Raw genomic sequence first — 17,990 nt, forward strand, 5'->3', positions numbered from 1 at the left:
AACTTTCTGAACATCTTCCTGTTTTTGGTGTTGCTGATTCTAAATTCATGAACAAAGATTTTTTTATTTGTTGAAATTGATTAATTTGGGTATTTTAGATTTTAAATGATTTTGATAGATTTGTTTGATAGTGTAGCCTTGGCATTTGAATGCCCTGCCTTACAAATTGAATTGAAATTTTGCAAGAAATCCATATGCATCGGCATACGAAGCATTTCCGGCATACGAAAGAACCGAACCGAACCGAAGTTTTGCGTACGTCTGGGAGCCTTTCGAAACTTGTTTGCATCAGTGGGAAGCCAAGCGAAGTTAGTTTACAAATTTTTTTTCAGTCAGCGAAAGCTGTTTCAAGAGAGTCAACCCACAATGCCAATGTTGCCTTCGGTATGCGTTCAAAAGCTAGTGATTTTTCACACGGTTTTTTGTTGACAGATTGGTGGCGTTGGTGGTCTGTTCTTTTTTTAGCCCAAGCTTGGTGACACAACTTCCTGTGAGGACACGGAATGCTTAGCTTGGGTCAGTTCTTTGTAAGCAGCCATACAGTTTACATACGCTTCGTATTGGTCATATTGCTAATATTTTTGGAACAGATCATCTGCATTTACATTATTTCTTATGGGAAAATTAGTTTTGTAATACAAATATTCTCCTTAAGAACTCGCCTCCAGTACAAATTTTAAATTGGTATGCCGAGGTTCCACTGTATATCCGTGTTTCACTATGCACATGTAGGTTTGAGCTTGGGAAGCTTTCGGAATGTTTGCAGGTGTGCTATTGAGAACATTTTGGCATAGTCTGGTATACTAATCATCCACAGAAAACCCTGTATATTAGTAAATGATGGGATGTAGAATAATAATAATACACAGTGGTATGGTGTGAATTAGAGTTGACTTTCTGAATCTTACAAGACAGAAACTGCACTACAAAACATCTATTCTGTGTATGTTTAACAGGTGACATTTTGGGACCGTCCATCAGTGGTCTGGACTCCCTGATTCAGATGCCGTATGGCTGTGGTGAGCAGAACATGATCCACTTTGCGCCGAATGTGTACGTGCTGCAGTACCTGAGCAGGTCGGGCCGCACGGACGAGGAAACACGCACTAAAGCTCTGAGCTACATGACACAAGGTAATATTTGTTTTCTGAAAAAATATATAATATTTAGTTCAATATTCTCTTTAGACATTGCCAGTACAAAGGATCATTTAAGAATAAACAAGTTCACTTGCTCACTCTTGCTAAAGATGGCTCCACATGAACAGCCTAAAGATCCATCAGATTGCTGTAGATGACACCACTTAGAGACCATGAAGATGACTTTGGACTGCAGTTGATACACAAAATTTGTGACATGGCTTAGGACTGCAGTTGCTATGAGAGCTTCAGGACTGTAATTGCCACAAGCACTCAAGTCTCGATCAGTGAGCAGGTGATAACTACAACAAAATAGACTGGTTATATTAATAATTTCCTGGCTACCTAATTAACCAGTCACCTGCTGTTCCGCACATCAGTTCTCTCAGATTTTGTGGGCATATAACAGATCAGAATAAGAGGGTTCTTTGCAAAGCCTGGATGGGTTATAAACACGGATCTGCAAGGAGGATTAGGCAGCTCTTGTGCGTAACCAGTGTCAAAATTATTAAATTAAGCTGAGTAGATATGATGAGATATCTCTTATGCAATAAACCCCTTTTATATTAGCAACCTGATGCTTGCTTAATTATAATCTGATTAAAGAGTCTGTCAGGAATTTAATTTAGAAATCAAATTGACATTAGTTGACAAATCTTATCCTCTTATTATAACAAATTACCACTAAAAGGCTTTCAGAAAGTGTAACTCGAAGATCCTTAAGTCTTGGCACTCTGTCAGTGGTTAAATGATCCTAGGCTGTGGTTTAGGCTGCACACATAACTGGTTACACACTAGCTTATGTGTTACACAGGGATTTTGTACAGGAAGTGCCTATGTATGAATATGAGTTATGAGTACAGGTTTTCTGACAGTCAATGGGAATTGAGTGTTTTTGTCTGTCTATAAATAGGCTATGAGCGCGAGTTGTCGTATCAGAGGATGGACGGCTCTTTCAGTGCTTTTGGAGATAGTGACTCTTCTGGCAGTACATGGTGAGAATTTATTCATTTACCTCATTAAAAATCTGTAGTCCAGGGAACGGAAAAGATGCATGTTTTATTTACTTAGTTCAATATGACTAATACAATTTTGTGTTAAAACAGAATCCCATTCTTCTGAATTCATATTAAGTCAAAACACGGTAAAACATTTTTTGATCAGTTGTAGCTCAATGCTAACCGGGTTGTCAATCAGAAGGTCAGGGTTCAAGCCCCTTCATTGCCAAACTGCCACCACTGCGCCTTTGATCAAGGCCCTTGACCCTCTCTAGTCCATGGGCGCTTGGATTTGCGAACAATTTCACAGTGCTGTAATATTGTAACATCCGGGCACCCCCGCCCTGCGCTGGGCTCGAACCTGGATCTCCATGGTAGCTGCGTGTGCCGACACGCCATGGAGACAGACCCAGATGCAGGATTCAAATAAGCGCTGCTTTATTAACATAAACACGAGACGTGGGGAAGACTAACCTAAACACTAGACATGACAATAATAAAACAAAACAAGGAACATAGAATAATAGTCGACAAGGACAGGTACAAAAGGATCTCTATTTATAGGGCTAAACATTAAGGCTAATAGGGAACAGGTGAAACAGCGGGAATGAGAACAATAGGAAAGGCGTGGCACAAAATACACAAAATAAAGCAGGCTTCATAGAATCACCTGCCAGCACCCTCTCCAGGCCTGGCAGGGAACTGTCCAGAGGTTCCTGACAAATATATATGTCCAAAAATAAAGGCTTTTAATCACTACATAGTTCAAGAGAGTTTTGTCAGGTTATAATAATACATTTGAAAAGACAGTATTGCATAACACAGACCGAGCACAGGTTAGTGTTTACACCATGGGGGTCTGTGGGAGTCTTTTCTAAAAAGGGCCGGTGTGGGTGAAGGTTTTTTTCCAACCAAGCAGAAGCCACACCTGAGTCTATTGAAAGCTGAGAACATCTGATTAAACAGGTGGAATCAGGTGTGGCTCCTGCTTGATTGGAATGAAAACCTGCACCCACACTGGCCCTTTGCGGATAAGATTAGATACCACTGCTGGTCTAGGATGATACAGAACATTCAAAATGGGCTTTGCTTTGAGTAATGGGTTGAAATTACAGACAGAGGGAAAGTGTTATCCCTTAAACAATGACTGTTTCCACTGAAAAGATGTTCAGCAACTTTTTATGATAATGTACAATTCTCAAACAGCAATTATCACTTAATACTGCTTGCTTTTTTCTTCCTTTCTTTCTCTACTAGGTTGTCGGCATTTGTGCTGAGGTGTTTCCTCCAGGCTCAACAGTTCATCTTCATTGACACAGCGATCCTGCTCAGGGCGACAAACTGGCTGCGGGCTCAGCAGCAGGATGACGGATCCTTCGCGGAGCCTGGACGCGTTATTCACACTGAGCTGCAAGGAGGATTAGACGGCCCAGTGTCTCTCACTGCTTATGTCCTCATGGCTCTTCTAGAGGACGTTGAGTACAAGGTAAGTACACTGGGTTGGGTTTGGGTTGGAATCTTCTAGACAAAAAGGGGAAATCACTGTCAGTGAAGCGGTTACATCTGCGCTCATATTTTGTAGTTTTTGACATTTTATAAAGTAATATCAGTGCTTTACTTGAATTAAATTGGCTTAATCCAAACCTTAATAACTGAAAAAACTAAGTATGCCAACAAATAAAGCCAACTTGGATGATGGAAGATTCAGGAACTAAAACTCTCCAGCTCCATTAAATAGTCAGGATATTACTGTACATATTTAAATAATGGGTCTGGTTGGATTATAATTTTTTTTATAGTTCATTGCAAAACAATTGAGCAGCTTTTATAAAGTCAATATATCAAACTCTGTCTAAATAAACATCCAAAAGATGCAATACCATGTGGAAAAAAATATTACATTATTCATCATGTGTTTTTATTTTGTAGCGTACCTATGACAGTGAGGTGTCTGCTGCCATGAACTATCTGACCTCCAAACTGAGCCAAGGCATCTCCAGTAACTACAGCCTGTGTCTGATGACTTATGCACTGTCTTTGGCTAAAAGTCCATCAGCTAACATCGCTCTCATTGAGCTTATGAAAAGAGCCCAGATACATGGTGGGTAAAAAAACTGACAATGTAAACAGATATATACTGCTATATGGTCAATTAACATTCACCGCAGTGTAACTTTGACATACAAACGCCCTCAATTATGAATTGAACGTTGCATCGGTATACCAACGAACCGAACCAAACATCGGCTAAGTTGTGTGTGTGTGTGTCTGAGAGCTGTTCAAAACTTGTTTGCCTCAGTGGAAAGTCAAGCGAAGCCAAGCAAAGCGAGTTTACGATTTATTTTTAGTCAGCAAAAACTGTTTTGAAAGAGTCAACCCACAATACCAATACCGTTGTCTTTGGCATGCGTTCAAAGCTTTGTGATTTTTCGCAAGTTTTTTTGTTGACAGATTGGTGGCGTAAGGTGGTCTGTTTTATTTTTAGCCCAAGCTTGGTGGCACGCCTTTCTGTGAGGACCCTTGACATGGAATACTTGGCTTGGTCAAAAATAAATATTTTTTTTGGGGTGCTGGTACTGAAATAAAAAACGAATGCAGGTTCATGTTGTTTACCCAGCTGTCTCACTGTGGTTTTTAATATGCTGGATTATAAAAGTGGCAGATGCAGATGTGGTGCAGGTGTTTATACAAAACTGATACACAGCACCTGGACTCAAGTCAACTCAGTGTTTTTCAACTCTTTGTTCAGACGGTGTGCCCATGTGGAGCACTGGAGGAAGCAGCGTGTCGGAGTCGTGGCAGCCGCGCTCAGCTGATATCGAGATGGCGTCTTACGCTCTGCTCTCTCTGTACAAGCTGGGCAGTGTGGAATACGCCCTCAACCTCATGAAGTGGCTCAGCCAGCAGAGGAACCACCTCGGAGGATACGGCTCCACACAGGCATATATAAACACGCGCGTGCACACACACACACACACACATACTATATTCAATATCTGTTTTAGATCCCAAACATTAACATGATTTTCAATGATACATCAGTTATTAATCTTGTCTTAATGCCAGCAAAGGGGGCGTGACCAATGTCAGCAGTCATAGTTAAGAAGTTGTGGCCTCTGTGTCCATCTTGGTGAAGGAGTATCTGTCAGTCTTGCTGAAGGAGGTATGGCCCCTGTATCTGTCAATCTTGGTGAAGGAGGTATGGCCCCGGTATCTGTCAATGTTGGTGAAGGAGGCATGGCCCCTGTATCTGTCAATGTTGGTGAAGGAGGTATGGCCCCTGTATCTGTCAATGTTGGTGAAGGAGGCATGGCCCCTGTATCTGTCAATGTTGGTGAAGGAGGCATGGCCCCTGTATCTGTCAATGTTGGTGAAGGAGGTATGGCCCCTGTATCTGTCAATGTTGGTGAAGGAGGTATGGCCCCTGTATCTGTCAATGTTGGTGAAGGAGGCATGGCCCCTGTATCTGTCAATGTTGGTGAAGGAGGCATGGCCCCTGTATCTGTCAATGTTGGTGAAGGAGGCATGGCCCCTGTATCTGTCAATGTTGGTGAAGGAGGCATGGCCCCTGTATCTGTCAATGTTGGTGAAGGAGGTATGGCCCCTGTATATGTCAATGTTGGTGAAGGAGGCATGGCCCCTGTATCTGTCAATCTTGGTGAAGGAGGTATGGCCCCTGTATCTGTCAATGTTGGTGAAGGAGGCATGGCCCCTGTATCTGTCAATGTTGGTGAAGGAGGCATGGCCCCTGTATCTGTCAATGTTGGTGAAGGAGGCATGGCCCCTGTATCTGTCAATCTTGGTGAAGGAAGTATGGCCCCTGTGTTTGTCAGTTTCAGTGGAGGCGTGGCTTCTGGGTCTGTCAGTCTCAGTGAAGGAGGTGTGGCCTTTGTGTCTGTCAATCTCAGGAAAGAAGACATGGCCTCTGTCTGTCAGTCTAAGTGGGGGTGTGGTCTCTGTGTCTGTCAATCTCAGTAGAGGCGTGGCATCTGTGTCTGTCAATCTCAGTAGAGGAGTGGCTTCTGTGGATGTCAATTTCATTAGAGGTAAGGCCTCTATTGTGCAGGAGGTATGGTAAAAAGACTAAATATACCCTGGTGTCCAAAAGCTTCACAGCCATTAAAATGTTTAAGGATACAGTCGTTTGGTTGTCTGCAATTGCATGTGCTGATTTTCAGCAGAATGCAAACTTTTGAACATTGAGAAGCACTGACCATTTTCACTGAGTCACTGCAGTAGAAATGTTCCCAAAATAGCATGATTAGCAAGTTATATAGTTATATACCAAGTCATATAGCACTATGCAAATTGCATCTTTCAGCTATATAGTGTTAACCACCAGTCTTGCTATTAAAGTTCTGATCAAAATTTTAGACTTAAAATTCTCTGTATAGTTCCTCAACAACTAAAATCAAGGAGACAGCGAGCTGGAATGTTTTAGGAAGGAAAGACCAGATGATGTGCATCTTATCATAGAAAGCATGTGGCTTGCTCCTATCTACTGATAGACCGCAGTGTCTGTTTTCTCTCCGTGTGTAAATAGCTGATGTGTGATAAAGTGTGAAAAACCCGGGAACTGTTTGAGGTCAACTGCTACACAAGAGATGTCAAGTCAAGCCACATAAAACATCAATCTCATGTCCTGCAAATGCATTAACATTTGCTAATGAAGGCAACTTAACCATATTTATACATAAGAATAATTTCTTCATGAACAGATCATATGAACAGATATTTAGTTTTTATTGGCATATTTATGGGTCTAGATTTTGTTCTAATCTCTGTTCACTCACTGCATCTATCATTAAAGACTTTTTTATTACATTTTATTTTATTATGATTCTAAACTGAAAGTAAAGTAGTTCTATAAACTGTTAGTGAGTTTATGAACACAAGTGTAAGGAAATGCTTGTTTTATATATATAACTGTTTGTTACACTTTGTAACATTTATTAAGAGTCAGCATGCAGTTATTATAAATGTGATCCTGATTTCATTGAACATATTGAGATTGTATTCAATTCATATTTTGTTAGCATGATTATGAAATAATGAAGCAAAGGCTGAAGAAATACAGAATCTTTCATTAAGTTATATTCACATCAGGGTTGCAGTGGATCAGGAGTCTGTCCCAGGAACATTCAGCACCAAATTTTTCTTTTCCATGATTCTGAAAATAGTTAGCAAAATCTGTTCACCCAATCATCCAGAGATAATTAGTTAAAATCCAGAATTTCACAGCCATCAGTCACAAGCAGACCAAGACATTTGGCCTCATCCAGAGCGTCTTACATTTATTTTATTTGTACAACTGAGCAGTTAAGGGTTAACAGGGGCAGCTTGATGGTCTCACAACCTTCCAGACAGTAACATAATGCCTTATTCACTGAGCTGCCACTTCCCATTTGTCATGCTGTCAGGGAGGGAGGGATGGCATACTCCGTCATCTATCAATTACACGGACACTAGCCAGTCACGTGCTCCTGTGGATGTAAAAGTGGGCAGGGACAGCGCTTTCCTCCACCCCTGATGTTTAAACGACGTGACTCAGTGGAAACACATGATAGTTGTTGTGTGATAAGGGAAAGCTACCTGGCGTGTAAAATTAGGAATAAAATCATTGACGGTAATAATTCCAGAATTCCACAGTTAGCCAGGTTTTAGTGTTAACCCTTAATGAAATTTTCATGGGCTCCAAGAAACATCAAGGAAGGCTGGTTGAGAGTGGGCATGAGAGTGAAATCTTACTGTCACCTCCTTTGGTTGCAGCATTATATATTATATATCAAAAATAGATACCAGCATTCAGCATTATTGACTCATCATCTAGATGCATTTGATAGGTATTTAACTCTAATAATAGCCTGTATATACAGTAGCTGTACACTTTTACAAAGTCCAAAATGCACATAAACTGCTCTTCTTGCTGTTCAGGACACAGTGATCGCTCTACAGGCTCTATCAACCTTTGCCTCGCTGAGCAGCACAGTGCAGATCAACCTGGAAATCACGGTGATGACACAGTCAGCTACAGTGGCTATGTTCATGATAGACCAAAATAACTACCTGCTCCACCAGAGCCAAGAGGTTACCATCTGTACACAACACTCTCTGAAACCCTACGCTTTGTGTTGATGTGGTGACTTATTGTGATTTTTATTTCGACAGATTGAAGCTGAACAACATCTTCAGCTCCATGTGTCAGCTGTGGGAAGAGGATTCGCGCTCTTCCAGGTTCAGTGTCTACTCTTATTTTATTTAAAATATAATAAAAAAAATTCAAGTCTGATGTATCAATTTTTATTATGTTATTGTGACATTATTACATCTCATGGACTCTATACAGAAAGTATATTATATTATAGATAATATAGAAATTTATAGTATAGAAAATAACATAGAAAAGTAGTGTATGTCTGTATATGTCAGGAAAAAAAAATCATTGTATATTATTTATTGCGTAAATAATACTGATTGGGGTGTGCTGTTATAGGAAGTTAACATCAGGGCACTGTGATATGCCCTGACACAAAGTAAAGATCCTGTTACATTATACATTTCATACATTTGCATTTACATTACATGTTTCAGCAGCTTTATCTTTAAAATACTCATCCATCATAAAACTGATCAATCTTTTACATAGTCAAAGAGTTTGGAAAAAAATTTTCATTTAGTTTAAAAATAAAGGCTTTTCACACTTGAAATAGTCATTTTAAACCCTGGTAAAATATAATCCTGGGTAATTTTGTTTCATGGTTCACATTGCTCATACTTTACAATTAATCCTGGCTGTTCATTGTCTTGCATTTCTCTTCAGTAAGAAGTTCTCTATTCTAATTGACATGTTTTCTGTCACCATTTGACTTTTCCCCCCTCAAATGCTACATATACTGTTTACACATGATATGTTTAAGCATATGATATGGGGAAGTGGTAGTGATTAAGGAGCTGAACTATTGATCAGAAGGTTGTGAGTTTGAATCCTGGGTCCACCAAACTGCTACTGCTGGGCCCCTGAGCAAAACCCTTAACCATCAATTGCTCAGTTGTATAAAAAATGAAAAAAAAAAAAAAAAGTAGCTCACTGCATAAGGGCATCTGTCAAACACCAAAAATGTAAACGTTATATGAGGCATGTTCTGTTCAGTATCTGATTTGGTGTCTGTTGGTAACCATCGTCGTAGTACAGAGCCGTAATCTTCACATTGTTTCTCACTGTTCACGTTTAGCACTACAGTGTGGGGTTAACAATGCAAAAGCCATACTAAAACTGCTTCATAACCCCATAATCACTACTAAATTTACGAAAAGTGTAAAATTTTCCTCTACCCGTGGTTAAAATTAGGGTTTAGAATGATGATACCCTGGGCTTAAGTGCAGTATGAAAAGTTATATAGAGAGCTTTCATATAGGACAAGGAATCCACAATATTCATCTCGGATTTACATTAACATTTACAGTTAAACCTCCTTGTGATGACATGCTCGATTACATGCTTTCATTTTCTAATTGATAAAATTTGTTTTGGAAGTTTTACATGATTGCATTATATCGATTACATTTTAGTGAACTGCAGTAGTACTGTTTGTAAACCCCAAATCCATGGTGTGTTGTGGTGTCAAGGTGACTGTTTTTCATCCAAAATGTGCATGGTAGAGTCTTCTAAAGCACTGTAAGTCGCTCTGGATGAAGGCATCTGCCAAATGCTATAAATATTAATGTACTGTAGCTCTGAAAGCTTTTCATGCTGTTTTACAACTTGAGTTTCTGCCAGCATTAAAGTCAGACATGTTCCCATAATGCAGTAGCTTACACTGGCATGCTGTATGGAGAACATGAGTGTCAGCTGTGCCTTTAAGGCAGGATGACTTCATGCTCGGGCTGTTGGAGATCCACTCTGGGGACTGAGACAAAGCCTGGGAGAGTCCAGTTTACAAGGTGCTACATCTGAGCATAGCAGCAGTGAGTGATACGCTATAAGATGGTGTTCACTGTGACTGTAAAAAAAAAAAAAAACGTGAACAATGTTCCATTGATGTCGATGTGAACTGTCTCACTCACACCCATTAGCTATTGTAGATACCCAGAACTGTAGTCAAATCTCTTCAATGACGTAATAGCTGCATCTTGAGTCACTTTAAGAGCTTTCAAAGGGGGAGAAAAGTCCAAACACATGGAAGCATTGACCAGTAGGCTAGAAATGATTTATTTCACATACTCAGCTTGCTGCAAGATGATGATCAGAGATTTCTGGATTTCAAGGCAGTTCATGGTTAATTTGTTTGTTCTTTTCTTCGCTGATTCTACAGCTTACGACATTCTACAATGTAGAGGCTCAAGGGCTGTCACGCAGACGTCGCACTCACACGTGTGAGGCCTTCGAATTGTACATACACGTCATGGACAACGACATGTACAACGTCAATGTTCATATATGTTTCCGGTAAGAGACCTCAACATATACCGGAATAATGTCTTTGGGAGACACTAGGTTTTTTTTTACACTTTTTTTGTCAGATAAAGCACAAATATAATTCAGTCCAGAAAGAAAAGCAGAGAATGCTGAACACCAAAGGCATATGTACAGTTTTGACTTTGCGCAGACTTTATATAAATAAACTTTGACCTTGGTTTTGTGAGTCAATAGAAAGCAAGTATAGGCTCTTTGATCTATTAGAAAACCCCATCATTATTTAGAGACTCTTACTGTTTTGGTATGCTATCCTGGCGTATATCTTGTCCAGATACATTTAGAGCTTTTTACACTTGAAATAGTTACCCCTAAGGTCTGCCTATCTGCACCCGAGCAAGTATTTTAATTATTCTCAGCTTTGTAATCTTTTTGGCCTTTTTTATGTTTGTTGTGTAGGTCACCAGATGGTCATTGATATCCAACGTCTTTCAGTGTCACATATTTCTCCCTTTCTGTGGTAGGCAATTGCGTGATAGTCAGCATTTTTCCGCCTGACGAGCTGTTTTTATTCAGCGTTTTTACATCCTGGCACACACTGTTCAATTTCTGATTGGGTTTCTGTTGCTAAGCAAGTTGCCAAAGATTCATGGTTTCATATTGTAAATAAACAAGCCCAGGTCATGTGATCAACAAACATGATATCATAGATAAGGCAGGGAGAAGAAGGAAGTAGAAATACGGCTTGGTATTATCAGGACACTGAGTGTATACTCCATATGTTCAGTTTACTTGTGGAGGATTAAAAGCAACATTCACTAAACGGCACGTCACAGCTGAAACTTCGGTCTTTCAAGTTTTCAGCTTGAGCTGTTAAAATGTTTAGTAATGATTGCCAACACTGTAATGAGCTCTATAAAAACTTTCCACCATCAGCTTAATTGTTGTCATGAGTTGTGTCTCAAGTCTAAAACTCAGGCTACGAATAAATAAAACACTAATCTAGAAAATCCTGAAAATGATTACAAATAAAAACTTTCAATAATCAACCACAAACTGAAAATGCTTTAAGATAGTACAAACAAAAATACAATTTCTGACACAGGGAAATTTGTCCCTATCCAATGCTGAATTTCTTACTTGGTACAGTGTGTCAGGATAGTAAAAGAATTCCACTTATACACTTGTCACTTTATATAGTAGCACACAGTAGTTTTTTAAAAATATATGTTTAATAAATTTTTAATAAATGTTGGTATTTTATTTATCATTTGTAAAAGAGAGAGAGAGAGAGGAGGAGGAGATTTAGCCGCTAGTTTGGAAAAACCCTGGTATAGAGTAACAGTTAGCGTAGTTGTGGTTTAATCTACAACTTTCCCAGAATTAGTCTAACAAGGAGTTTTTAACAGCTGTTCTCACTCTTAGCATTTTAAATGGTCCTACATTTTAACATGTCCTACTTCTAGCAACAAGCCCAATAATTCAGTTAGTGATTTCTAGTAAACAGCTTTGGTCCAGGGTCTTGGCTTCTGTGAGATCCAGCTGGATTATTTTCCTGGTAAGACTCTTAGGACAAAAAAAAAACCTCACACTCCATTTCAAGCTGTTTAAATGCTTTTCAATGACCATGTCTTCATCATTTTTAGGCTGTGTGAGAACCAGGAGCTGAATCAGACTGGAATGGCAATTCTGGATGTTGGCCTACTGACTGGCTTCAATTTGGCTCAAAGTGGTGTCCAAGTGAATGAGCTGGTTAGGAGAGTGGAGACGTCTCCAGGAAGAGTCATCTTGTACTTAGACTCGGTGAGCTTCTGATGCCATTTTGTTTTTATTTTCAGATAGTATGTAAAAGCCTTGAGAACTGACAACGAATCTCCATCTGAAGACTCCAGATAATGATGTGGGTGCATGTTTTCTGCACATCAACAAAAATGAACTGAGGTCCTTTTTTTGGTTAGTTTTTTGTTCAGCTGCTTATAGGGTCTTTTGTGTTATATCTCTTAGCTCTCAGTCCATTTACATAGACCAGGGGTTGGCAGCATCGGTCCTGGAGAGCCGCCATTTAATTATATGGTTTAAATTATATCCATACATTATCTGTCACAGACCTCTCAATAAATGAGCTGTTATTATAGAAACAGTAACATATCAGAACAATGCATTATCCACTATATGGCTAATAGTTTCTGGAAAACTTGACCAACAACACCCATATGTGTTAAACATCCCATTCCAGATTTGCTGCTATAATAAATTCATGTCTTCCGGGAAGTTTCCACTAGAATAAAACTGTTATCTGCTCTTCTTCTTAGGTAACCAAAGCTGAAGCCTGTGTTGAAGTCCCAACTACTCTGGAGTTTAAAGTGACCGGTGTTCAGGATGCAGTGGTCACTATTTATGACTACTATGAGCCAAGTAAGCTTCAGACTTCTTTCCATTTAGAAAAGCACTTATATTTACGCTTACCTTAGCTTTGAGTGTCCGGGTGAGGATCTTTCACATTTCCTTTCCCTTGGCAGGGAGGAGGGCAGTGGGGACATACACATCTGAGACCAGAAGAGATGCATCGTTTTGTTTTTTCTGTGGGGAGGACTGCTCTCAGTGTGAAGATTTGGGGATCTCGGTGTTTGACAGCGGTATTTCCTCACACCATCACCAGGGTTGGGTTCAGAGTCTAACTTTGCTACTCCTCATCACATTCTCAATCTGTTTCTAGATAAGAGGTGGCTGATATCTCTTTTTGTGTTAATATATATATATATAAATATATACAATAAAATGTGTCTGTTGTGTAGTCAGGACTAAGGTTGACAAAGCCCTATAAGGTTAGTGAATACTTTAATGTAATTAATTATGCCTTCTTATAGCACAAATAATTCATGATAAAACAACAGAACCCAAAACAGAGTGCGTTATTGTCGTCACTTACACCAAGCTTATTTAGAACGAGTAAAAACAGAAGCTTGGTGTATGTAACCTGATCAGCCATAACATTAAAACCACCTGCCTAATATTGTGTCCATCCTCTTTGTGCTGCCAAAACAGCTCGGACACTCTGACAAGTCACTGACTCCACGAGACCTCTGACCATTGCATCTGGCATCAAGATGTTAGTTTTACCATTTTGTCTGATGCCAGGTCTGATGCTCATGTGCCCATGCTAAGAACTCTTGATGGGGGACCGGGGCCTGTCTACAGCTATAACACCTTTCTATCAATTTGTGCCACAGTAGCTCTTCTGTAGGATCATACCTTCACTTCCCACATGCATCAGTGAGTCTTGGGTACCCATGATCCTCACTGCTTTTCCTTCCTTGGAGCACTTTTCGTATTTACAAACCACTGCATATCAGAATCACCACACAACACCTGCCATTTTGGAGAGTCGTCTTACTCAGTTCCACACACTTGCCCATTTTTCCTTCTTCCAACACGTCAGCTTTGAGAACTTACTGTTCAATTGCTGCCTAATATATCCCACACCTTTAAAGGTACCACTGAACAAGATAATCAATATTCTTCATTACACATGTCAGTGATTTTAATGTTATGGCTAGTCAGTGTATTTTTTGTTATTAATAACTGAATTATATTTGAAAGAAAAAGCCACACAATCCTTTTATTTTGTTGTCATCTTTAGTACACTAGACCCAAATGGGTGTCCCCCACTTTTCTTGACACATTTTCTCACTGTAGCTGTTAGTTCCTTTCTGTATGAATAAATAATTGCTACTTTAATAGGTAATAGGTAATTTTATAGACTAGCCTTTACTGCTATTTATTCTCCTTATATAAAGTATATAGGTATGAGGAGCTCAGATTGAGAAGAACATATTAACAGCCAATCAAAAATGAGTATTTTGTGGTATGAACTGTAATTACCTAAAAACTGTTATTATTTACACATAAAATTACAAGAACACACATCAGAATTATAATAAATGACTATTGTCTGAAAATGTGATGTTATTTCTAAATTCTACTACGGAGGTAAACAGAATTTAACAGATTTCATGTCCAGGCTCTCATAGATTTTTATTTATAATCGCCAAAGAAAACAGATTGGTTCAACAAACGGGTACCAAAAATTTAAATATCACCTCATGATAAAAATACTTTCATGTGCTATGTATGCGTGTTTAAATGTGTTGTGATGCAGCTCATTATGCTAAGCAGTAACTATAGCATGTCCTAGTCGATCTGAATTCCAGCACCTGCTGCACTACACACATTGGCTGAGGTTTGATTATGTGGATTTATCAGAGTTCATGGATGGCAGATCGTTTCAGAATCAGAAACATGCAGGTATGTGGACATACTAATGAAACACACATCTATAACACATTGCTGTAAGTAATAGTCATTTAGAGGAAACCAAATAAGAAATAAAAATGATTTGGAATCATTTTGATGCTAGAGGACGTCTCATAGACTTATTGTCCAGGGAGTAAACACCATGTGCCGCACTACACACCGAGTTAAAAGATCATATTTGCTTCATTTAGTCTGTATTAATGCACTTAACTAGCTAACTAGCTCAACAAAATGCATTACGTTGTGTTAGCTACCGGTTTTTCAGTTAGGTTTCTACAGGCAGCTAAGGTCACTGAGTGAGGTTTACTTGTGTGGTGGGTTAAGCAATAAACTTGTTTTGTCCACCCCGATTATATAAAGTTGTATGATTCTTCAAAACAAGTGCTCTTTTGAAGTGCACTGAAGATGCTGTGAACACATAAATAGCAAGAGATTTGCTCCACATGGTGACTTCCTGACTGGAAATGAATCACTTTAACATCCAGGCCTAGCTGAGACATGTTTATAGCCAGACACTGAGAAAGAGAACAGTCTAGAATGAAAGGAGAACTTAAGGGCAAAGAGATTTTAGTCTGCTTCGTAATTCTGCACACAAATATTGTGCTTCAAGCTGATGTGTCGAGCAAAATGCTCGAGACTTGAGTGTGTGAGAGAAACAGTCTGCTGTGGGACTTTATGGCTTTTCTTGTAATGTTGTTCTTGAAGTGCTTGAAAAGAGGCAAAGAGGCCATTAGCTAAAGGATCACTAGCCTCTCGTGGGTGATGGCGTAAGCTTGGCCTAAAAGGAAACACGTTCCCTGGTTTCTCGTACGTGCTTTCAAATAAACACTCATGTCCACAAGCAAACTAAGTAATCACTTCAACTTTACAGCATGCTATTTAAGGCTTAGGAGGATTTTCAACATCTCTCAAGACTCTCTTATAGTCATACCTGGGTTCCTGCTTATATCTACATGTTCTCAAAGTCGTGCAACGCTGTGGTGTTATAATTTGCACAAGCTGTACCGTGAGTCATTAGCAAGGAGACATCGGTTCTCTGTCAGCTTTATTAAACACAGACTTTTTTTTTAACTTCTGGAACAAACGCACTAAAATTAGCTAACACATAGACGCTGCTATGCTACTTCATTAACATCACATTTTGTGGTTTGGGGGGAAAAAAACAATACAGTGCATGAATCCAAAATTCCAGCAAAACCCACAGTACGTCGCTTCGTTCCATTAAGTCATCAATGTGGTTGCAATCGTGTGCTTATAACCACAAGGCTTTGGGACCACATGAAATGTGAATACATGGAACCGTTTGAGTGGAACAGAGCCGATGCTTGTAACATAGACACTACTGTGTAGTCTTTAAAGCCTGCAGTGTTTTAATGTGGAGGATCATCCAGCAGTTCTGTCTTAAACGAACTTCCTCTGTCTGCCTCCAGTGCCTTGTGGGATGAGGCACAGATGACAGTGAGACACAATCGTAAATCCTATTGATACGCAATATTTCTGAATATAAGCTGAGATATTTCCAGCTGTGTTGTTAAAACTAAGAAAAGATGATTGACGTGCACAACTTGCAGATTAATGAATGTTTCTAAAAAATAAGCATAATAATTTCCACACATGAAAATGGAATTTATTTTGAACTAAATTTCTTATTTTTTTTAATTTTCTTATTTCTATTTATTGATTATTTTAAGTAAGGTTTACATGGCCCCAAGGATTATTCTCAAACAAATAAATAAATAAGTGTGAGTTTTTACTCAAACATGAACAGGCAAATTAAACTTTTTTCATTGATTATTTTGCTTATCTATTTTATGCAAGAGAGCTTAAATGGACTGCGCAAATCTCAACACTGTAAGACACGCACAACAAACTCTGCTTTCTTCCACATATAAACAACAACGGTTTATTCTTCAGCAAGTGAAATAGGGCTGTGTAGAAGGCTGAGGGTGATGGAAGCTCTGGAAATAAGTGATGAATTACTCAGTAGGGAGAAATCCAAATCCGGATACAGCAGGGTCCAAATGTCAGAGACCACACAGAAAATCTGTTTTTGTTTTCATTTCAAATGGGGAATAAAGACGTTTTCAGAATTTTTAAATATTTTAAACAAAGGAAGCAAATGTTCAGTATCTTGAATGTTTTCTGTATTTAATATTAAACATTCTGCTCTATTTCTCATCTCTATTTACATGTATGTAAATTAATGATTTTGATCATGTTATCTGCTTTAATCTAGCCATGGGGTCACAGTCCAGTGACTTCTGTGACGGTCCCAAGCCCGGATAAATAGAGAGGGTTGCGTCAGGAAGGGCATCCGGCGTAAAACATTGCCAAATTTAACCATGCGAATCGTCAGTACTCTGAATTTCATACCAGATCGGTCGAGGCCCGGGTTAACAACGACCGGCATCGGCGCTGGTGGAAATTAGGCTACTGTTGGTCGAAGAAGTAGAGAAGGGAGGAGAGAGAAGAGGATGGTTTGGACATGTTCAGAGGAGGGAGAGTGAGTATATTGGTAGGAGAATATCGGACATGGAGCTGCCAGGAAGGAGGCAAAGATGAAGGCCAAAGAGGAGGTATATGGATGTAATAAATGAGGATATGAAGCTAGTGGGTGCAAGTGTTGAGGATGCAGAAGATAGGGATAGGTGGAGGGAGATGATTCGCTGTGGTGACCCCTGAAGGGAAAAGCCAAAAGAAGAAGAAGATCATGTTATCTGCTTTTGCAGAGAAAGTGTCTAATCTCTTCTGCTGAAGCTTGTGAACTAAAATGGATCGTATACGCACTGTCAATAAAGCAAAAATATGACAAACCAAATACTAAAAATCTCTGGAACCATGTAAAATTTCAAATGTTTTAACTTTTCACTCAAGTCATTGTCAGTAATATAATTTGTAAAGAAAATTGTTGTATTAAATTAGAAGACATTTTTGGACTTTTGGACCTCATTCATTTAAATGACATTTAAAACACTGTCAATAAAACTAAGCTCTATCATTTCCCACATTTTTTCACAAACATCTATCGTCTCATGTCATACCACGTTCAGATTATTTATTTATATTTAATAAATACAAATTTTAAAAAACATAAATTATAAATGTTACATTTAGATTTATCTCTAG

General features: G+C 39.0%; 1 protein-coding gene across 1 annotated transcript in view; it reads left to right on the forward strand.

Annotated features, from left to right (window-relative positions):
* The window catches only part of cd109 (CD109 molecule), a 34,075-nt gene extending 19,566 nt beyond the window's left edge, over window positions 1-14,509 (forward strand). Inside the window, exons 23-33 of the mRNA XM_058378668.1 lie at window positions 957-1,133; window positions 2,053-2,134; window positions 3,395-3,623; window positions 4,067-4,238; window positions 4,887-5,077; window positions 8,072-8,224; window positions 8,306-8,371; window positions 10,450-10,583; window positions 12,197-12,353; window positions 12,863-12,965; window positions 13,070-14,509. Of these exons, the coding sequence (XP_058234651.1) occupies window positions 957-1,133; window positions 2,053-2,134; window positions 3,395-3,623; window positions 4,067-4,238; window positions 4,887-5,077; window positions 8,072-8,224; window positions 8,306-8,371; window positions 10,450-10,583; window positions 12,197-12,353; window positions 12,863-12,965; window positions 13,070-13,266 (1,661 nt within the window). The 3' untranslated portion in view covers window positions 13,267-14,509. The remainder of the gene's footprint in view (window positions 1-956; window positions 1,134-2,052; window positions 2,135-3,394; window positions 3,624-4,066; window positions 4,239-4,886; window positions 5,078-8,071; window positions 8,225-8,305; window positions 8,372-10,449; window positions 10,584-12,196; window positions 12,354-12,862; window positions 12,966-13,069) is intronic.
* The last annotated feature ends 3,481 nt before the right edge of the window (window positions 14,510-17,990 follow it).

This window comes from Hemibagrus wyckioides, linkage group LG25, assembly GCF_019097595.1.
Source record: "Hemibagrus wyckioides isolate EC202008001 linkage group LG25, SWU_Hwy_1.0, whole genome shotgun sequence".
NCBI classification, from domain to species: Eukaryota; Metazoa; Chordata; class Actinopteri; order Siluriformes; family Bagridae; genus Hemibagrus; species Hemibagrus wyckioides.